Source organism: Oncorhynchus gorbuscha, linkage group LG10 (assembly GCF_021184085.1).
Source record: "Oncorhynchus gorbuscha isolate QuinsamMale2020 ecotype Even-year linkage group LG10, OgorEven_v1.0, whole genome shotgun sequence".
Classification (NCBI taxonomy): Eukaryota; Metazoa; Chordata; class Actinopteri; order Salmoniformes; family Salmonidae; genus Oncorhynchus; species Oncorhynchus gorbuscha.
Genome location: NC_060182.1, coordinates 69,737,583 through 69,761,206, shown reverse-complemented (window position 1 = coordinate 69,761,206; position 23,624 = coordinate 69,737,583). Strand labels below are relative to the sequence as shown.

At 40.3% G+C, this 23,624-nt stretch overlaps 1 protein-coding gene across 3 annotated transcripts in view; it reads right to left on the bottom strand.

The window, feature by feature from the left end:
- Positions 1-21,086: 21,086 nt before the first annotated feature.
- Positions 21,087-23,624, bottom strand: part of LOC124046445 (RAS guanyl-releasing protein 1-like) — a 36,879-nt gene continuing 34,341 nt past the window's right edge. For all 3 annotated transcript variants that reach the window (XM_046366815.1, XM_046366814.1, XM_046366813.1), the window contains exons 16-17: positions 22,188-22,567; positions 21,087-22,045 (exon numbers count right to left, since the gene is read on the bottom strand). In XM_046366815.1, coding sequence (XP_046222771.1) covers positions 21,905-22,045; positions 22,188-22,567 — 521 coding nt within the window. In that variant the 3' untranslated portion in view covers positions 21,087-21,904. The remainder of the gene's footprint in view (positions 22,046-22,187; positions 22,568-23,624) is intronic.

The following is a 23,624-nucleotide window of genomic DNA, read 5'->3' as shown; positions in this document are numbered from 1 at the left end:
AGCTGATCCAGAAGACTGTGTGATCATGCTCTCCGCAGCCGATGTGAGTAAGACCTATAAACAGCTCAACATTCACAAGGGTGCCGTGCCAGACGGATTACCAGGACATGTACTGCGAGCATGCACCGACCAACTGGCAAGTGTATTCACTGACATTTTGAACCTCTAACTATTCGAGTCTGTAATACCAACATGTTTTAAACAGACCACCATAATCCCTGTGCCCAAGAAAACTAAGGTAACCTGCTTAAATTACTACCGACCTGTTGTACTCACGTCTGTAGCCATGAAGTGCTTTGGAAAGCTGGTCACGGCTCATATCAACACCATTATCCTAGAAACCCTAGACCCACTCCAATTTGCATGCTGCCCTAACAGATCCACACCGCCCTTTCCCACCTGGACAAAAGGAACACCTATGTGAGAATGCTATTCATTGACTACAGCTCAGCATTCAACACGATACTGCCCTCAAAGCTCATCAATAAGATACAGATCCTGGCACTAAACACCTCCCTCTACAACTGGATCCTGGACTTCCTGAGCATTCAGATTACTGGACAAAATGTGCGAACAAAAAGGAAGTATTTGGTCATAAAGAGGGACATTATCGAACAAAACAAACATTTATTGTCTAACATGGAGACCTGGGAGTGCCACCAGATGAAGATCATCAAAGGTAAGTGATTAATTGAAATACTATTTCTGACTTTTGTGACACAATACATCTCCTTGGCTGGAAAATGGGCTTCTGTGCAGACCTAACATAATCGCAAAGTGTGCTTTCTCCGTAAAGCCTTTTTGAAATCTGACACAGTGGTTGCATTTTGGAGAAGTGGTTGCATTTTGGATGTTTGTTTGAGACAATGCATTTCTGACCATAACGCGCCCATGTAAACTGAGATTTTTGGATATAAATATGAACTTTATCGAACAAAACATACATGTATTGTGTCGTGTCTTTGGCTATGCCGGATTAAGTGATATGATATGCTATTCCATAAAATAATTTCTCCGTAATAAATATTTTCTTATTGAGCTAATCATGTAAATGTAATTAACTAGAGAGTCGGGGCACCACAAAATAATATTTATAGAGCTATTATCTTCTGAATAAACTCTTAAAGACCTAGTAATATTTTACATCAATAGCAGTCAATATTAATCGTTATCTTAATTCAGTCTCATCTGAAAGTTGTAAATTCTGCACGAACCCTGGCTAATAAATTAAATCAGCAATACAAAATTAGGTTTAATTATTTATTTACTAAATACCTAACTAATCACACAGAATTACACATACACATAATTAAATCATAACTGGATTACAAATTACGTCATAAAGGAAAACGTCCCTAGCGGGCGGAACAGATATGACAGCTTGTTACACAAATGAAAAGGGGCTGGGTTTGAGTGAAAGAGCGGGAAGACTGAGGAACAAAGGGCGAAGCTGTGCTATCGTAAATACAGTATCTTATGCATTCTAAATTACCGCCCATTTGGAAAAGGAAAATGCAATAAATATTTACTCTGAGCTGTGCTTCGGTAGGTTGGTGGTAGATGGAAGACCGTGTTGCCCAACCGAGTCCTTTGAAGAATGTCTCTGGTTGTCAATTGGATACATTGTAGTAACGTCCTTGTGTGATAGACGGGATACTCTGTCTGTTCCTTCCTAAACCTCGTTTGCAGTGGCTGTTGCTAACTCAACGGCTAGGAGGTCTCACTTCTGTAGTGAATAAGAGTTCAAAGTTCATACCATTCGCAAACAAATCTCACGCTGATGTTGGCTTCGTTCTGTAGTTATTATCTGAACCATTCTGACATCGGATCGTCGTCCTCACATCCTCGGAACAGGAGTTTACTTTGTCGTCAAGGCTTTTTATAGGAAGGAAGAGGAGGGTGTGTTTGAACAGTTTTATAGCCCATGCCCCTTGACAGGGGCGGGCCACTGATTGAGCAGAGCCCTACCTTATGAAAACCCAAATCTCACATTTTAGAAGCTAAAATCACATTGCATACCATCACGAATAATTTAATATTCAAACATTTAAATTGAACAACAATTCCATGTGAATCCGATAACTCTGATGTGTACACTTTCCACTGTAGAGTTTGTCATCTTATCATTGATGAGAATGTCTCAGATGACAACCGAACTGACATCATATTCATTAAAAGTACCACCGCATATGTTCAATTGGTCGGATTACCAGAGTATAGTTCATTTCCCCCCACCTTCTGATGTTCCCAGAATCTCTATGTTAACCAAGGGTTCTGCAAATGTAACATCAGTAGGGTAGAGAGATGAAAAAGAGGGGAAGAGGTATTTATGACTGTCATAAAGCTACCCCCAGGTCAACGTCATGACAATTGTGTAACATGAAGTCCTATGAGTGCCATCTGATGAACATCATCAAAGGTTAGTGATTAATTTTATCTCTATTTCTGCTTTTTGTGACTCCTCTCTTTGGCTGGAAAAATGTCTGTATGGTTTTCTGTAACTAGGTGCTGACCTAACATAATCGCATGGTGTGCATTTGCAGTAATGCCTTTTTGAAGTCGGACACTGTGGTTGGATTTACAAGAAGTTTATCTTTAAAATGGTGGATAATACTTGTATGTTTGAGGAATTTTAATTATGGGATTCCTGTTTTGAATTTGGCGCCCTGCAATTTCACTGGCTGTTGTCGAGGTGGGACGCTTGTACCAGAGAGGTTAATGGGGTGGAATGACCTCTGAACTGACTTTCTGGTGAGGCCTGATCCACATCACTAGAGACATTGGGAGAGATTTCAATATAATATGTAAACACTGATAATTAGGTAGAAGTTTATAATTGATCAGCAGTCCTGTCTGTCTGTGTGTGTGTGTGTGTGTGTGTGTGTGTGTGTGTGTGTGTGTGTGTGTGTGTGTGTGTGTGTGTGTGTGTGTGTGTGTGTGTGTGTGTGTGTGTGTGTGTGTGTGTGTGTGTGTGTGTGTGTGTGTGTGTGTGTGTGTGTGTGTGTGTGTGTGTGTGTGTGTGTGAGTGAGTGAGTGAGTGAGTGAGTGAGTGAGTGAGTGAGTGAGTGAGTGAGAGAGGGGCCCCTGAATGAGGAACACCGTTTCTCGAGTCTATTTTACTATTCCTTGAATTTTGTTATTTTGATTTAACCGGCAGTGTTTAGTGTTTTTTTTGGGACGCATGAACGCCCAGAATATGTTCTATAAATTAAGATGGGAGATGGTGCCAGACACATTCAGGAACCAACCCTATGTAACTTGTCTGCCTAATCAGTATATAAAAGATCCAACGGGACTGCCCCAAGACAGCTCACTTCAGACCGATACTTTAAGTTCAAGTTTCACTGTGACCTCTCCAGCTTGCTGACAATAAAGAGTGATTCATTTAATATTGACTTTGAGTGTCCCTGTGTTGAATTTCCACGACAATCTAGACTAGATACTACCATAAATGTCAAAGTGAAAAGAAGATTCTACACATTTTTACTAATTAATACAAATGAATTAACTCAAATATTGTCAATGCATAAGTATCACCCCTTTTGTTTAGCAAGCGCAAATTATCTCAGAAGTAAAATTTGGCTTACAAAAACACAAAATAAGTTATATGGACTCTGCGTGAAATAATAGGGGTTGACATGATTTTTGAATGACTATCCCTTCCTTTGTATAACAAATCAGACATTGCATATATCTTTAAGCACGGTCAATTTAATAATTGTGCTGTGGATGATGTATTAAACCACATAGACACATCAAATATGCAGTTGTCCTTCTGAACTGAGCTGCAGGACAGGACAGAAACTGCTTAGGGATGTCACCATGAGGTTATTGGCGATTTTAAAACAGCTACAGAGTTCAATGGCTGCACTAAAGTAATACAGCAAAAAACACAGCAAAATAATACACTTTTTGGCCTAAATGCAAAGCCTTATGTTTGGGGCAAATCCAACACAACACATCTCTGAGTAAATGCCTACTCATTTTCAAGCATGGTGGTGGCTGCATTATGGTATGGGTATGCTTGACATCAGCAAAGACAGGAGTTTTTCAGGATGAAAAGAAACAGGATGGAGCTAGGCACAGGCAAAATCCTAAAGTAAAACTTTCTTCAGTCTGCTTTACACCAGACACTGGAAGAATTCTAGCATTTAAAAAATAATAATAGGCAAATATTGCACAATACAGGTGTGCAAAGCAATTATGACACTTACCCAAGAAGACTGCAACTTTGTGTGGGGAGTACATTCAAATAACGTATCCACATAAACACATAGTCAGGTATTCAATGAGTCTTTTGAGTTCTCCTTTTTATTCACTTCCAAAGGACCAGGAGGCAATAAGAGTGTGAGGGGGCTCTCTTGCTATGGGAAACATGCTGATTGATTTTGCCAAATTACAGTCATACTGAGATACACATTTACATTTAAGTCATTTAGCAGACGCTCTTATCCAGAGCGACTTACAAATTGGTGCATTCACCTTATGACATCCAGTGGAACAGTCACTTTACAATAGTGCATCTAAATCTTAAAGGGGGGAGACACCATATTCATATTTGAAATGTATGCTATTTAAGTAAATGTGGTTCAGCTACTCAAGCACAATTGGTCTTATGCAGCTGAACAAACCATGTGAATGTGCTGATATGATATATCCATGCAGAATATCCATTTGAAGCCCACAGTCTCAGTTTTTATAAGAGAAAACTGAGGTTTGCATACTTATACACAACAGCAAGCCCATTTTCAAGCATGTAATGTTATGGAATTATTGGATGACACCTGGCGTACCTCTGTTTTGATCAACTGATCCAGATATGACACACAAGCCGCCAAGCCAAGACTAACACAGACCAATAACAATGCTCCTGGAGAGGTGATTGCTGGCTGAACCAGTCCATCGATTGCTGGGACCATAGTATATTCAGCCACTTACTGTACTTCTGACAGCTACACTGATTGTGTGGCTTTGCAACCTCTGACACTCTGGGGATAGAGCTCAGAGTGTAACAATCCAGTGATTTCACATGGACTTATTGAGCCTCAATCCTCATGTGAACTGCGTGAGCTGAGTTTACAGACTCAAGCACAGGCCTGTGCTGTAGAGCTCTGCTGTCAGAACACCCAGCTCCTAAAAGCCCTATGTGTATGGAGTCACTCTTAGGGACTGTCTGTATGCAAGGGAATGTGTGAAAGACAGGCAGAAAAATCTGGCAATGACACCCCACTCAAACATCTGATCTTTGGTTTCTATACAAGTAAAATATCTTGCCGTTATCGCAGTCACACAAAAATGTTGATATTCTATCTAACAGCAGCACGAACCCAAACATATAGACATGACATGTGTCTAGTGGAGAAATGAGAGTGTGAAATAGAACATTGACAGAAAGAATGTGTGTAGCAGTGAGGAAAATGTCAAACTGATGTTTATAGCATGGTCTGGGGCAGGGCTCTCAAACCTGTTCCTGAAGAGCTACCGTCCTGCAGATTTTCACTCCAACCCTAATTTAGCACAGCTGATTCAAATAATTAGCTCATTGATAAGCTGAATCAGTGTGGTTACAACTGGGGTTTGATCGAAAACCTACAGGACGGTAGCTCTCCAGGAACAAGGTTGGAGAGCCCTGGTCTGGGAGGATGCATCCAATCTCAATGGCTTCATGCAGGCAAATACAGTACCACAGAGCCACACTTTCAATCTAGTGAACCAGTTGGCCTTTAGGTAGTGCTTATATGTTATCAACTTTCTAACACCTTGACTTTAGATCTGGACATTATGGGCATTTGACAATCATTTTCTATTCAATTAAGATAAACTTACAATGCATTACTGCCCTGGTTAACAACAACTGAGGAACAAAAATGTCTATAAGGGCTCTATTCAATCCGTAGCGCTGAAGATCTGCTTTATAGAGCTATTGACAATTAAAGGTAATGTTCCCGCGGTCGCGGAGACTGCATTCACAGTAAACGCTGCATATGACGGATCAATCGGAAATTACCTTAACATTTTTAAGCAGATCTTCCTCGATACTTCAGCGATACGGATTGAATCCAGCCCTAGATTAAAGTAGATTGTATAAAATGGCTTGGTACTGACATTAGGAAATGAGAGGGAAAGGTCAGAAAGAACATGGGAGTGATGAGGTTTCTTCTCACGAACACCCACACATCCCAATCTTCCCTTAAACTTCTTCAATGTTAATTAGAAAGTCCTAGGGGGCTTCAGATTACTTCTGAAACCACTCCAGAAAAAAGAAAAATGTATTTCTTCAACTCTCTGCTACTGCACAGGGTTCCTTTGGCCATCTTTAGAACTTAATGAACTAATTTGAATAATTTAGGGAATGTACTTCCCTAAATCAGAGCAGTTTGAGTACGGTATATCCTAAGGACATTGTGGCATCCATCATGAAACACTATTGGTGACACCATTCTGAAATGTCAGAAAAGCAAAGAAACCTTTTTGCCCGTCAATAACTGAACCCAGACAGCTGTCAGTACAGGGTCTGCTACAATCATTTCATCACTGTTAAGTCAAGCTGTTATGCTAACCAGGTGTTAACAACAACACTTAGTTAGCCAAAATTAGCTAGCTAGATAGCTTGTAGTCTAGCTAATAGCATGTGTCGCGTGAGTTTCAAGTTTTTTGCAAGCAATTTTTCACCTTTAAAGTTCCCCTTGATAACAAGGGATTGCATGCATCTATCATCCCATTTGCAGACTAATGTAAGCCTACTATTCCTAATGTGATGAGTAGATTGGATAGTCATAATTTAGCATATTACTGAGCGCATAGTGGCATCGGCCTGTAGGAGAGATGTTTACTTCCATTGCACGCGAAAAATGTGGCATTTGAGAAACATTGTATATACTTCTACTACGCTTTATATGACTGGAGACATTATCCAAGTCTATTTGAATTCAAGGATAGCCTAGGCCTACTCTGCTGACACTGACAACAGACCATTAAAAACCACATTGTCTTGAATGTAACCATGTAATCTAGGCCTATGAAAAGAGTCATGGCTAGATATAATCCAGTTTTTGTCAAATTAACTTCAAGTCACTTTTTTTGCATTTTAGTTAACCCTATCCCTTTTCCTTACCTTAACCTAATTCTCCTGACCTGCTATGTTAATTCTCATTGCCTGCAGTGTAAATTCTTCTAATCTGCTACGAAAATGTTAAATAATGTTAATCTGACAAAAGATGGATCCCTTCTAGCCATGACTAGGAAAGGGGGAGAGAAATTGTACAATAGGTCCATATAGCCTGGAGCCTAACCTATTGTACAATTTATGTCTCCCCTTATTGTACAATTTGTGTCTCTCCTTTACTGTTGGCACTATGCATTGGGACAAGTAGCGTTTTCCTAGCATCTTCCAACCCAGATTAGTCTGTCGGACTGCCAGATGGTGAAGCGTGATTCATCATTCCAGAGAACACATTTCCACTGCCCCAGAGTCCAATGGTGGTGAACTTTACACCACTCCAGCCGACGCTTGGCATTGTACATGGTGATCTTAGGCTTGTGTGCGGCTGGTTGGCCATGGAAACCCATTTCATTAAGCTCCTGACAAACAGTTTTTATTCTGATGTTGCTTCCAGAGGCAGTTTGGAACATTATAGTGAGTGATACAACTGAGGACAGATGATTTTTACATGCTAAGTGCTTCAGCACTCGGCGATCCGGTTCTGTGAGCTTTTGTAGCCTCCCACTTTGCGGCTGAACCGTTGTTGTTCCTATGCGTTTACACTTCACGATAACAGCGCTTACAGTTGACCGGGGCAGCTCCAGAAGGGCGGAAATTTGAGGAACTGACTTGTTGGAAAGGTGGCATCCTTTGATCCATCCTTTGCATCCACTTGGCAAAGTGGGTGGGGTTATATCCTGCCTGTTTGGCCCTGTCCAGGGGTATCATCGGACAGGGCCAGTGTCTCCTGACCCTTCCTGTCTCAGCTTCCAGTATTTATGCTGCAGTAGTTTGTGTCGGGGGGCTAGGGTCAGTCTGTTATAACTGGACTATTTCTCCTGTCTTATCCGGTGTCCTGTGTGAATTTAAGTATGCTCTCTCTAATTCTCTCTTTCTTTCGTTCTCTCTCTCGGAGGATGCATGATTACTCCTTGTTGTCCCCAGTCCACCTGGCCGTGCTGCTGCTCCAGTTTCAACTGTTCTGCCTGCGGCTATGGACCCCTGACCTGTTCATTGTGATTACTATTATTTGACCATGCTGGTCATTTATGAACATTTGAACATCTTGGCCATGTTCTGTTATAATCTCCACCCGGCACAGCCAGAAGAGGACTGGCCACCCCTCATAGCCTGGTTCCTCTCTAGGTTTTGGCCTTTCTAGGGAGTTTTTCCTAGCCGCCATGCTTCTACACCTGCATTGCTTGCTGCTTGGGGTTTTAGGCAGGGTTTCTGTACAGCACTTTGATATATCAGCTGATGTAAGAAGGGCTATATAAATACATTTGATTTAATTTGAGGGTGCCACGTTGAAAGTAACTGAGCTCTTCAGTAAGACCATTCTACTGCCATTGTTTGTCTATGGAGATTGCATGGCGGTGTGCTCAATTTTATACACCTGTCATTAACAAGTGTCACGGAAATAGCCGAATCCACTAATTTGAAGGGGTGTCCACATTCTTTTGTATGCATAGTGTAGCTATTCTCTGCTTCAGATGCACAATGTCAAGGGGTGCATTGCGAATGCCCATAAGGCTAATGTAATCATACTGTAGGTACTGTAGGCCTATGGCCGCATTGGCGTTGTGTGCAATTATCAGCTGCAAAATGGGTTCACATGACAATCAAATAAAACTAATTGGATAGCTTACAACTGAACAAAAAGGTAGGTAATGTAATATTCATTTGAGAATACAATACAGACAAATGACATATTCCCTTACCCTCTTTATTGCAGGATTGTGAGCTGTGATTAATCAACAATGACACTAGTTCATCTTGAATAATAGTTAAGTTATTAAAACAAGTTTAAACACTTTACTTCATAGAATCAATACTTTATTTTTTATAATTTCAAAATGTACAAGTAAGCTAACTCATATGTAGAGGTTAGACATATTAGTAACAAGTAAGCTATTATCACTAAAGCATAATTTCAGCTGAACAAAAAAAAGTCAATACCAGAGGTGACCATCCTCATTCCACTGATCACAGATCTACTGGGAGAGCAGACTTCTGTTCCAGCCCAGCAATAGTACACTTGATTATCAACTAATTAGGTTTGATAATGTGAATCATGTGTGTTAGTGCTGGGCTGGAACAGAAGACTGCACACCCAGCAGGGTTAACCTGCTCCAGTTGTAATAGGTTTATACATTGTGTGTGACTTTTTAAAATGTATTTTTGTTTAGAAGATTTGCTAACATAGGTACAGTATACATCCATGGTATACAAGGATTTACCCTTATTCTCTTGGGACATTCATTGGGAACTCCTTATCTGCAGACAGGGTTTCACAGCTCTATGTAATCAAGGAAAGAAAACCTCAAAGAAACAGGCTGCATTATTAGACAGCCCTGAATATTATATTGCTATATATCTCTGTCTTCATACAGTCATTTTTCTCACAAGAGATTTTTATTTATTTTTATGTCCTCCCACAAAGGTACCTGCCCTATCCACAGTAGCCTATTCTCCCTTCTCTTGACAGTTGGAACTTCTAGCTATTTCACCCTCTTCCATGGCTGTTAGCTAGCTAGCTACCTAGCAACAAATGTATTTCAATTTACAACAATAAAAACATTAATATAATATTAGCGAGTTAGCTACCTAAGTTAGCTAGCTGGTGATATTTAATTCCCTTGGCTAGCTATACAGTTTGTAAAAAAACAGCGAAAATTACATTAGCAGCTCATTTGAGTTAGCTATAGGAACTTTGTGTGCAGACTACCATTTTCAAAATATATTTACTTAATTGAAAATAGGTTCTCCCACTGCCTCAGTTTTCTGGGACATTAGAAAAACAAAATAATGGGCAATCTTCCCGAAGTTTCCCGTGATAGCAAAATGCAGCCAGCCATGTGGATGATTGAAGGACTTCTCCCAGACTGACTGATCTTCCAACATGGCGCTTGGTGCGGTTGCTTGGTGATTTGTGATACAACTGCAAGCCCTCTATAGGGACCATAATGGGATATTCCTGGACCTGTCTGCCATGCCTCAACATATAGTTCAACTCTCATCCTTCTCTGCTTTTTGTCTATACCATCTCATGGATGGATCTTAATGTGTATGAATTATGATTTATAGTTCATTTTCAGTCTGAAGGAGGTGGATGACACCAGAATAATCAACTACCCATTTATTTTATTTTTTTGCAAATTCTGTTGTTATTTGTTACCTATATTTAACTAGGCAGGTCAGTTAAGAACAAATTATTATTTTCAATGACGTCCTACCCCAGCCAAACCGACGCTGGGCCAATTGTGCACCGCCAATTGGGACTCCAAATCATAGCCGGATGTGATTCAGCCTGGATATGGCTGTCTTTGGGTTCCAACATTTCAATGTAATTCTAGATTCCTTAGAAGGTTACTCAAGGGAAAAACTAAAGTAGGGTGGTTGGTTGGGGTGAATGGGTAGGCGTATAACGCAAACGTGTTTAGCTAATTAGCAACTACTTGCTACTTTTTAACTACTTTGCAAATACTTAGCATGTTATCTAACCCTTTCCGTAACCCTTTAACCTAACTCCCAAGCCTAACCTCTAACCTAGCTAACGTTAGCCACAACAAATTGGAATTCCTAACATATCATGTCGACTTATTATATCATGTTGTAACATATTGTACGAATTGCAATTGGCAACATATCATATGAATTGGATGATGGACATCCACAAATGAATACGAAATGTAACATGTCATACCAATCGGAGTGTTCCAGGTTTACATTTACTATCTTACATCTACTCCGGAGTCCAAGATTGCATTAATTAAAGACCTCCCATTCCCCACATGCTGTCCCCTGAGTTTAATGAACTGTCTGTTCACTCTGTCCCTCTTTTTCCAACTCAGCCATGTTATTGGAAATGATCCTGTGAGGAGGCTGGCTGGGAGACTGGCTGTGACTTTCCCTGAGCTAGGTGTCACATCCAAATAGAAGTAAATCAACTGTCAGCAACATTAAGCCTGCAGGCTGCACAGTCTCAGAGTGCTCAGAGCAGCTGTAGTCATGATTGGAACTCCTCTTCATGTGTTTGCATGGGCTATGTTATGCTTCCACTGAGCATGGGGGGGGGGGGGGGGGTGAAGATGTTCAATGTCATCTCAGAGAAATATACCTCCTATTTGCTATGAACTGATTGGAGATATGTTCTTATTTTCCTGTTCAGTAACAGTATAGAGTACATGGTACAGATGTCGGAACTTAACTTGATCACTCTTTTGTCAGGGAGTATTTTCCTGCTGCATCAGGAAATTCAAATGAGCCTTGTGATTCCTTGAACATGTACAGTTCTCTTTCTCTCCATCTGGAGGCAGTCAAGTCATTGGGATCAGTCCTGCTATCAAAATAATATTATCTCTCGCTCGCTCAAACATTAGGCCTAGGTCCTATTAAAATTTAAATCAGTTGTGGCCTGGGTTGGTCTAGAGGTTAGGGCCGCTACCTTCAGGGTGCACATGTAGACCTACTGTGTCGGTGTGGGTTCAATTTCAGCCCATGCCCTTCTGGCATAAATAACAATCCCCCTGATATAGTTTAACATTTTAAATATGGAGAGTGCAGGGATATTTTACCCTTACCTTGATAAGAAATGACCATAGACACTTTTGGATAACAATAGTAGGAAACAAATAAACAGTAGGCTACACCAACATTAGTTTCTTTTCATACAAACTGTCAAGTCGATTTGCTATGGTATTTCTATTGTACGGAATGCTTGTCAAATAGATAAATTGCCCGTAGTCTGCTAAAAAAAGATTAAGTTATTCCGATGACAATACCAACCATGGGCGAACATATCTTGAAAGGCTTTGGTTACAAGCAGGACTAAGGATGAGAGGAAGAGGCAAAGTGAGAGGGCTCATTCTCTGCAAAAATCTGTCCAGAATAAGCCCAATGCGTTTCTATGGGTTTAATATGCAGACCTAAGCTTGTCGCCTGCCTTCCTGCCTTTGGGAACTCTCATTGTTAGGCTGGAGACATGAGCATCTCTTTTTCATGCTTACTTTGAGTAGTTTTTAAAGAGGGCTACTTTAACATTTACTTGAGTAAATTACAGTACTTTTTTTCTTCTTCTTGAATACAGATTTTCAGTACTCTACCCAGCTCTGAAAATTATACATTGCCTAATTATAAAATGTGGGCGAGCATACACACTGAGGGAAAGTTTTTCGTTCTACAGTAGGCCTACATCTGTCAATCAACTGATGGCACAAATCAGCTGGTATACTGGTAAACACAAACAGTAGCCTATTATCGGTTTTCACACCTTTCACTATGTGACAATGGATAGGCTAACGGGTAGCTTACAACATGTAGCCTATTGAAATAGAATCAAATAACAAGGGGTCTAGCGTTAAATTCACCCGCACAGCTGATCTTAATTGCAACCATTATTAGTCACATAATTAAACCAATCCCTAAAAGATGATGTGGGTGTTACCTTAGTCAAAGATCTGTATATAACTGCGACAGCAAACAAAAATAACAACTTAGTCCAAATAATTTGACATTAATTTATTATTTAAGCCTGTCAGCACCATCCTGCAGAAGTCACCCAGTACAGGCGTGTAATCATTACGCCGATTCTGTTGCAAATCGTCTGAAACCGGAAACGGAAACGCAAACAAGAGTTTATATTGGACAACTTCAGGTAGGTCCCTCCCTGTTTCGCTCCGTTGCTCTGATTGGTTCTTAAACAGTAAACGTTTTCCGTAATGAATACACTCCAATAAAGACTGACGTCAAACGAAGTCCGCAGGCTGGACAGTTTCAATTATGGTCTTATTCAAAGTTGACTTAATATCTATCAATGTGCTCAAGTTCATAAAAAGGTAAATGGTACTCAGGACATTGGAATAATTTTACAATATCAATAGCATTCATGAAAATGTATTTCACAATATAATTCCAAGTACATCACGTGATGGTGAATGCATACTTAAAAGATGGACAACAAGTGCTATGTTTAATTTTACACAAGATAATTAAATATCTAAGAGGATCAGGTAAGTGTGCATATCAGACATATTTCAGCATGGAATATGACGTCAAGGTAGATTATTCAGGTAAGAATCACGTAAGTTACAAATAATCAAATCTGCTGCTACTCGATGTTTATCTAGGCATAGTCATATATTACCTCGACTGTACCAGATCACATTGACTCGGTACCCCGTATATAGCCATGTTATTGTATTTCATAACTTTTTAAACTTTCGTTTATTTAGTAAACATTTTTGTAACTCTTATTTTCTTAACTGCATTGTTGGTTAGGGGCTTGTAAGTAAGCATTTTACAGGAAGGTGTTGTATTTGGCAAATGTGACAAATACATTTTTATTTGATATCAATTGCCATGGTCAACTCACTCATCTTTTTCCTTCTAAGGTAGAAGTTACCCTCCAACCTCTTCTTCCAACCTCTCCTTTCCATTTTGAAGGGTATTTTATTTTCTTGGCTGGCCCATTCTCCTCCCCCCTCGGTTGTGGCGCTACAAGCTGTAAATAAAAGACACATCATTTTGTATTTCTAGTACATGGCACAAAAAGCTTACCGAGATGATACACTGTATGACTTGTCATACAAACAGCAACATTTAGACACACGCACACAGAGAGTGGGAGGATGCTGCGCTGGACTGACCAGTTGATCATCTTGCTAATGTTAGCTAACAGTAGCTACATGGTTAACACTGCAGCTAAAACTAGCTAGTTTAACCAGCTTATCTAGTGGCAACCTAACGCTATAGCTATTGCCACACGTCTGATTCATCATCTGTTCACTCTTTATGCCAATGACGAGGTGGCTAGTTAGCCAACAAGCAGAGATCATACACTACTGGTCAAAATATTCAGAACATCTACTCTTTTATTTCTTTTATTTTTTACTATTTTCTTAATTGTATAATACTTGTAAAGTCCTCAACTATGAAATAAAACACATGGAATCATGTAGTAACCAAAAAATGTGTTATATTTGAGATTCTTCAATAGCCACCCTTTGCCTTGATGACAGCTTTGCACAATCGTGGCATTATCTCAACCAGCTTCATCTGGAATGCTTTTCCAACAGTCCTGAAGGAGTTCCCACATGCTGAGCACTTGTTGGCTGCTTTTCCTTCCCTGAGGTCCAACTCATCCCAAACCATCTCAATTTTGTTTGAGGTAGGGATTTTGGAGGCCAGGTCATCTGATGTAGCACTCCTTGGTCAAATAGCCCTATTTCAAAATATATTTAATTGGTCAAGGGGTCGTGAATTGTTCATACAGACGATTTGATCATTTAAATCACAATTTGGATTGTTTTCACCTGTCAGTGGGGGCTCCTCAGAGGATGAAGGGGAGGACCATCCTCATTTAATTTTTTTAAATCAACTTTTTAAAAGTCATCCATTTTAAATTACATTATTAAATATGCACTCCAACCAAATAACTGATTAAAACTTTTTGCAATGAAGTTCTACAATATCCTCAACAACACTGTAGTGTAACACCATGGTGTAGCTGGAGGACAGCTAGCTTCCGTCCTCTGAGTACATTGACTTCAATGCAAAACCTAGGAGGCTCATGGTTCTCACCTCCTTCCACAGACACACAGTAATTGTTACAACTTCCAGAGGACGTCCTCTAACCTATCAGAGCTCGTGCAGCATGAACTGACATGTTGTCCACACAATAATAAGATCAGTGAATTAATCTAGGACTGAAAGCATAAGCTACAGCTAGTTATCACTGCAGTGCATAATGTGGTGAGTAGTTGATGCAGAAAAGAGCGAAAGACAATAGTTGAACAGTTAACAAATTCATTTCTTCCTAAAGAGCGAGACAGATGTGTTGTGCATTGAAGTCCACAAGTGAAGTGGAAAGGTGAGAGGAGGGCGCAAAGATGCGAGAATGAATACAATGTGGCTGATATGAAAGTGAACTGTGTTTACGCATGATCAGGGGTGTATTCATTCCACCGATTCTGTTAACATTTTTAAAACGGAAGCAAAAGGAACGAAAACGGGGATAAACATACAGTTGAAGTCGGAAGTTTACATACACTTAGGTTGTCATTAAAACTAGTTTTTCAACCACTCCACACATTTCTTGTTAACAAACTATAGTTTTGGCAAGTCAGTTAGGACATCTACTTTGTGCATGACACAAGTAATTTTTCCAACAATTGTTTACAGACAGATTTATTTCACTGTATCAATTCCAGTGGGTCAAAAGTTGACATACACTAAGTTGATTGCCTTTAAACAGCTTGGAAGATTCCAGAAGATGTCATGGCTTTCGAAGCTTCTGATAGGCTAATTGACATAATTTGAGTTAATTTGAGTTAATTGGAGGTGTACCTGTGGATGTATTTCAAGGCCTACCTTCAAACTCAGTGCTTCTTTGCTTGACATCATGGGGAAAATCAAAATAAATCAGCCAAGACCTCAGGAAAAAAATTGTAGACCTCCACAAGTCTGGTTCATCCTTGGGAGCAATTTCCAAATGCCTGAAGGTACCACGTTGATCTGTACAAACAATAGTAGACAAGTATAGACACCATGGGACCACGCAGCCGTCATACCGCTCAGGAAGGAGACGCGTTCTGTCTCCTAGAGATTAATGTACTGTTGTGCGAAAAGTGCTAATCAATCCCAGAACAGCAGCAAAGGACCTTGTGAAGATGCTGGAGGAAACGGGTACAAAAGTATAAATATCCACAGTAAAACGAGTCCTATATCGACATAACCTGAAAGGCCGTTCAGCAAGGAAGAAGCCACTGCTCAAAAACGGCCATAAAAAAAGGCAGACTACCCTTTGCAACTACACATGGGGACAAAGATCATCATTTTTGGAGAAATGTTGTCTGGTCTGAAAAAACAAAAATAGAACTGTTTGGCCGTAACGAACATCATTATGTTTGGAGGAAAAAGGGGAATGCTTGCAAGCCGAAGAACACCATCCCAACTGAAAGATAAGTGGAATCTGTGTGGGTTGCTGGACAGGTAGGATGACTGACAGTGAAGGTGAACAGGTGGTCACGTGTCAGGTGACAGAGGAATGTATGAGACTGAGGCAGGAATTCCTTTAACCATAAAGTGGTATATTTACTGAGTAGTCTGTGCTGCATCACAAAGGAAACAAATAACATGTATACAATCAAATTCATAATCAAAGATCAAATCATATCAGTCATTATTAACATAAGTTAAGGAATTCAACAGTCCAGTTCATTAAGATGTCAATAGTAATCATCCGAGAGTCATTTAGGCTCAACTATTTATCATAAATCATGAAAGAATACAAACAGTGAATGGTTATACAATCTATAATCCCCATGATCAAAGTCAATCAGTTAGCAAACAATGACGTTTCTCATTTCACGCTTTCAAGTCTTCATGTGTACATATAATTAATTTCAATACACATGAACCATATCGATTGTGTAATTGGCCTATGAGGATCTGTAGGGCCGTGATCATTGACAATTCACATTACACAATATGTTTGAAGCGTGCGCTCCAAGCCGCGCTCCGCGGTGATAACTATAAACAATAACTGAATGGCCCACTCTCCCGATCACCACAGATCATTCAGATGAAAGGTAAGAGTCGGTGGATTCATGGACGCACAGAACTTCTGGATCAGATGGAGTTAAGGAAGAGAAAGCAGCGAGATCAGGCGATGGCAATTTCCTCCTTTTATGGAGTTGAGATCTGTCGGACATTTCCACCAGACCTAATTAAAGCGCCCCTGGACCAGCTGAGTAAATGGCAATGAATTAAAGGAGTATTCCACCAACTCCATGGGCCTTTTCTACACCAACCGTGAAGCACGGGGTAGCAGCATCATGTTGTGGGGGTGCTTTGCTGCAGGAGGGACTGGTGCACTTCACAAAATAGATGGCATCATGAGGTAGGAAAATTGTGGATATATTGAAGCAACATCTCAAGACATCAGTCAGGAAGTTAAAGCTTGGTCGTAAATGGGTCTTCCAAATAGACAATGAGCCCAAGCATACTTCCAAAGTTGTGGCAAAATGGCTTAAGGACAACAAAATCAAGGTATTGGAGTGGCCATCACAAACCCTGACCTCAATCCAATAGATCATTTTTGGGCAGAAAAAGCATGTGCGAGAAAGGAGGCCTACAAACCTGACTCAGTTACACCAGCTTTGTAAGGAGGAATAGGCCAAAATTCACTGGACTTATTGTGGGAAGCTTGTGGAAGGCTACCCAAAACGTTTGACGCAAGTTAAACAATTTAAAGGCAATGCTACAAAATACTAATTGAGTGTATGTAAACTTCTGACCCACTGGGAATGTGATGAAAGAAACAAAAGGTTAAAAATCACTTATTCTGACATTTCACATTCTTAAAGTAAAGTGGTGATCCTAACTGATCTAAGACAGGGAATGTTTTACTCTGATTAAATGTCAGGAATTGTGAAACTAAGTTTAAATGTATTTGGCTATGGTGTATGTAAACTTCCCACTTCAACTGTACCTGAATTTATCCAATAGAAACTCTCGTTTCCAACTGTTGGACTAATGATTATACCCTAGATCAGCTAGATGCTGGCAAGAGTGTGCAAGGCGGTATTGAATGTGTCACTCTCTGTCCATGTGTCATTGTCTGTCGCCTCAGGATTGTAGCAATTAGGTTGTAGCAAACTCATGATGGTCTAGGGAAAATGTGAATATTATGTAGTAGTCGAAGCCTGCCACTGTTACATTATACTGGGTGAATGGAATATGAATGGCAGTCATCCAATATGCTGTAATAGAAATAAGGCCATGCTCATGAACAACAACAAAAAATGTCCATCTTAAACGGCACCGAACGCCACTATCTGCAGTACCTGTCAAAAGTTTGGACACGCCATTTCATTCAAGGGTTTCTTTATTTTTACTATTTTCTACATTGGAGAATAATAATGAAGACTTAAACTATGAAATAACACAAATGGAATCATGTAGTAACCAAAAAAAGTGTTTAAAAAATATATTTGAGATTCTTCAAAGTAGTCACCCTTTGCCTTGAGGACAGCTTTGCACACTCTTGGCATTCTCTCTGATGCAGCACTCCATCACTTTCCTTCTTGGTCAAATAGCCCATACACAGCCTGGAGGTGTGTTGGGTCATTGTCCTGTTGAAAAATAAATTATAGTCCCACCAAGTGCAAACCAGATGGGATGGCGTATCGCTGCATAATGCTGTGGTAGCCATGCTGGTTAAATGTGCCTTGAATTCTAAATAAATCACTTAGTGTAACCAGCAAAGCACCCCCACACCTGCTTCACGGTGAGAACCACACATGCAGAGATCATCCGTTCATCTACTCTGCGTCTCACAAAGACACGGCAGTTGGAATCAAAAATCTCAAATTTGGACTCATCAGACCAAAGGACAGATTTCCACCGGTCTAATATCCATTGCTCGTGTTTCTTGGCCAGTCTCTTCTTATTATTGGTATCTTTTAGTAGTGTTTTTTTTTTGCAGCAATTTGACCATGGAGGCCTGATTCACGATTGGCTGTGATTGGGAGTCCCATAGGGCTACGCACAATTGGCCCAGCGTCGTCCGAGTTTGGCCAGAGTAGGCAGTCATTGTAAATAAGAATTTGTTCTTAACTGACTTACCTAGTTAAATAAAATTCACGCAGTTGATGTTGAGATGTCTGTTACTTGAACTCTGAAGCATTTATTTGGGCTGCAATCTGAGGCACAGCTAACTCTAGTGAATTTATCCTCTGCAGCAGAGTTAACTCTGGGTCCTCCTTTCATGTGGTGGTCCTCATGAGAGCCAGCACTTGATGGTTTTTGCGACTGCACTTGAAGAAACTTCCAAAGGTCTTGAAATGTTCCACATTGACTGACCTTCATGTCTTAAAGTAATGATGGACTGTATTTTCTCTTTGCTTATTTGAGCTGTTCTTGCCATAATATGGACTTGGTGTTTTACCAAATAGGGATACCTTCTGTATACCATGCTACCTTGTCACAACACAACCGATTGGCTCAAACACATTAAGTAGGAAATAAATTCCACAAATAACTTTTAACAAGGCACACCTGTTAATTGATTTGCATTCCAGGTGACTACCTCATGAAGCTGGTTGAGAAAATGCCAAGAGTATGCAAAGCTGTCATCAAGGCAAAGGATGGCTACTTTGAAGAATCTCAAAATATATGTTATACCTCAGTATACATTATACATGATACATAGGTGTTATTTTATAGTTTTGATGTCTTCACTATAGTAGAAATGTATAATGTAGAAAATAGCAAAAATAAATAAAATACCTTGAATGAGTAGGTGTGTCCAAACTTTTGACTGGTGCTGTATGTATCTAATATCTATGTAACTGTAAGGGATTTGGTCAAATGTAAAACAGTAGAAAGTAAGTTCCTTCCTTCAGAAATGACTTGAGTAAGAGTACAAATACAGCCCACTGAGAGTAACTATAAAGTACGAGTTCCTGCAAAAAGTCAAAGGGCAGTGGGCTGGATTCAAACCCATGACAACTCTAGCATATGTGTGATGGGGTCAGCAGCTATAACCACTGGACTACACAAGCACAGAGGTAGCTGCTAATGTATTCAGCCTATCTGTTGCCTTGAAAATATAAAAACAGTTGTTAACATTAATCCAGAGATTCTTACCTTTGCCTTGATTTGGCAGTCTTGTCCAGATCATGGCATTTGTAGTTCTTTATGATAGTCACATTAGCACTTAATTAGCACATAATTTATGGGCTGTAAATACAGGCAAAGATATTGATAAGTCACCTTGTCTTCGAGAGATTTACAGTTATCCAAACGTCGCACCAGTGTAAGCCTACACAAAATACAGCCCTTATTTTAAGTGTTTCTAAAAAAATGAAAAATCCCATGGGAAATGAATGATGGAAAAACGATTGGAACCATTTCCTTGTTTGACCGCTAGGTTTTATGGGTATAATGACTCATAATGTGGTACTCTATTGGCTACTCGAACTGACACCCAATAGACCAGCATTCTTAAAAGGTACACTATGCAGAAACCCCTCCGCCATTTCCTGGCTGCTAAAATTCTAATAGTTCGCCTAATATCAGTTTATGTGAAAAACAAGTACAATGATTATCTACACTATACGCTTCACCACAGAAGACTAATTACCTACAGAGACCTCAGGTCAAAAATAAATGCGAACACGGCACTAATTATGAGCAGCAGGCTATTGACCTACAAAAGACACAAAAGATAGGCACCAAATGTACACTGCTCTATCCTCTTGCGAAAGTTCTTTCTTTCACTTATTATTTACTTATTATTATTAATGCCATATAGGTGGTCACAATCACACCTGTTGACTGTAACGGTGGAGCCTTATTGTTCCATTTACATTTTAGTCATTTAGCAGACACTCTTATCCAAAGCGACTTACAGTAGTGAGTGCATACATTTTCGTACCAAACCTCTGAAGGCGAGGGGGTCTGCCCCTTTAAGAGCAGAACCCCCTGCCCAGGCTACCTTGCTCATGTTCTCTAACATTATGGAAGGACTTTCTTCTTTTCCTGTTAAACTTCCCATTAACCACCAACTGAGGAGGTAATGGCACTGGTTCACAGCTATTCTGATGAGGTTGAATAGAGAATGGCATTTATACAGCAAATAGTATAGTTACTATGAGTGGTGCTTTCTATTTTAGCAAAGTTGACGAAAACAAAATAAAACTAAACTATCAAATCATTATGAAAGCAGGCAGAGTGGTAGGCTATGCTGATATTCTAGTGGGTTTAGTGACCCCTAGTGGAACTTATTTCACAGCTACTGTCAGTTCCATACTGTGAAGGCTGCATACAAATGAAGAAAAAATGGACACCCACCGAGTTACAAATCTCACCGAACATGATGAATAGAGAAAATGTCTTTATTATAACATTCATTATGACAGCAATACTGAGAGAGGACATCTTGAGAGAAACTACTGGTACAATGGCACCACAATATATGATATGCTTAGGTTATTTACATGGTACGTCATTGGTGAAACATCTAAAAGTATGTTATTTGCTACTATGGACCGCACTGAGCTGATGAAATATACATAAGAACACTGTGGTTGAATGTAGTCTTTTTAGAAAATGTCTTCTTGCACCTATCTACATAAAGACTAAAACAATGATTTATCTATGTCTATATCCACCTGTATTGTAGTGTTTTAACAATAAATATTGACAGTGACATTGAAATCACATGGATTTACAATATGCAACCTTGTTATTACTTAAGACAGGATAATAACTACACAGTACACCTGAATGAACTTGGCCAGTGTCCTGGCCATACTGTGTGGTATTCTAATTGTCAGAGTCCCCAACCCAATGTCACACTGATTGGCTTTGTTCCATAATGACTGGTACTGTGCTTTGACTGGCTGTGTCCTATTCAGGACTGTACTTTCATTGGCTATGCCTCATAACCCCATATTGGCTGCAACTGGTAATTAGAGTGGCTGTATGTACCGCACTGTGAGGTACCCATGGCATAAAACAATGTGAGTAACAGTGTCTCCTCACAGGGACGTTTAGGTCCCTCTGTGTATCTTGATTGTGTGGCGCTGTGGTCCTTTAAGACAAACAGTACTGTCAGTGGCTCTGGAGAAAGAGGGCTGAGCATCACCTGTGATGTCATAGAGTGGGTATGTCTGACCTGCTGAAGGGTGTTCCTGGCTAGGAGGAGGAGGACGAGTCCTCCACCACAGGGTGCAGGGCGTGCCTCTTCAGAAGTGTCTGTAGGATCTCTACCTCGCGCTGCGTCTCCCTCAGCTTCTTACGCAGCGTTTCGTTGTTCTTCTGAAGCTTCTGGTTCTCCTGAGAATCATTCACCATCATTGTTTATTTATTGGAATGTTTAACCTTGCGTTCAAAACTCTAGAAATTAGAATATAGTACATTCAATGTACACAATTGAACACATATCAGTAACCCAGAGGTAGTGGTGTCTGAATCTCACCGTTTCCAGAGCATCATAGTTGGGTTTTATATCTTCATCCGGCTCCCTGGGCTTTAGCACTGTAGAGGTTCTGTTCTCCCACTTGGCATAGGCCCGTTGTTTGCGTTGGGGCACCGGACTGGGGCATGGGGTGAGGGAGGGGGCTACGGGGGCCAAGAGAGAGGAGGGTACAGGGGCCAGGAGAGAGGGCTGTACTGGCTGTAGCCGACTGGGCTCTGGCGGGGAGGCAGGGGCGGGAGGGCCCTCTGTCTGGGTGCTACAGTGGACCCCCACAGGCATGGACAGCTTAGGGGGGAGCCTCAGATGGGAGGGGGGCACAGAGTCAGGGCTCCAGTCCCTACATTCCTCTGACGGGTAGGGGAAAGGCCCCTCTTCTGAGCCTAGCACAAACAACACCATAAAGATAGTCAGTCAACTCTGATCTGTTCAACCCATTTCAATCAGTTCTCTGGTTTTGAAGTGATATGTTTGCAAACAGTCAATCTCATAAGGTTAAGGAAAAGTCAACTGAGTGTTTGTCTGACGACAGAAAGCACATCCAGTGTTACAGTAAGTGAGGCAGGTCCTTGACTTTAGAGAGCAGTATGACAGTCCACCACATAGGGGAACTACCCAGATGCTGTGCTACTTTTCCATAAACTAGATTAAACCTGCTCTCTCACCTGCAAAGACATACCTTTCAAATAATGATTTGGGACTTTATATTTCCTGTGTATTTGCAATATATGTGACTCCTGTCAATAATGGTTACCACATGGAATGGTATAGTTTAGGACTATCCAAGATAGGTTTTACTTTGCATACAGGTAGTAAGCACAAGTAGAGGGATATATGGGATGACAGAGTAACCTAGAGGTTAGAGTGTTGGACTAGCAACCAAAAGGTTGGAGGATCGAATCCCTGAGCTGACAATGTAAAAATCTGTCGTTCTGCCCCTGAACAAGGCAGTTAACTCACTGTTCCTAGGCCGTCATTGAAAATAAGAATTTGTTCTTAACTGACCTGCCTAGTTAAATAAGGGTAAAATATTACTTCTAGAGTGATGTATTACTTCTAGACCTAGTGATGTATTACTTCTAGACCTAGAGTGATGTATTACTTCTAGACCTAGAGTGATGTATTACTTCTAGACCTAGAGTGATGTATTACTTCTAGACCTAGTGATGTATTACTTCTAGACCTAGAGTGATGTATTACTTCTAGACCTAGAGTGATGTATTACTTCTAGACCTAGAGTGATGTATTACTTCTAGACCTAGAGTGATGTATTACTTCTAGACCTAGAGTGATGTATTACTTCTAGACCTAGAGTGATGTATTACTTCTAGACCTAGAGTGATGTATTACTTCTAGACCTAGAGTGATGTATTACTTCTAGACCTAGAGTGATGTATTACTTCTAGACCTAGAGTGATGTATTACTTCTAGACCTAGAGT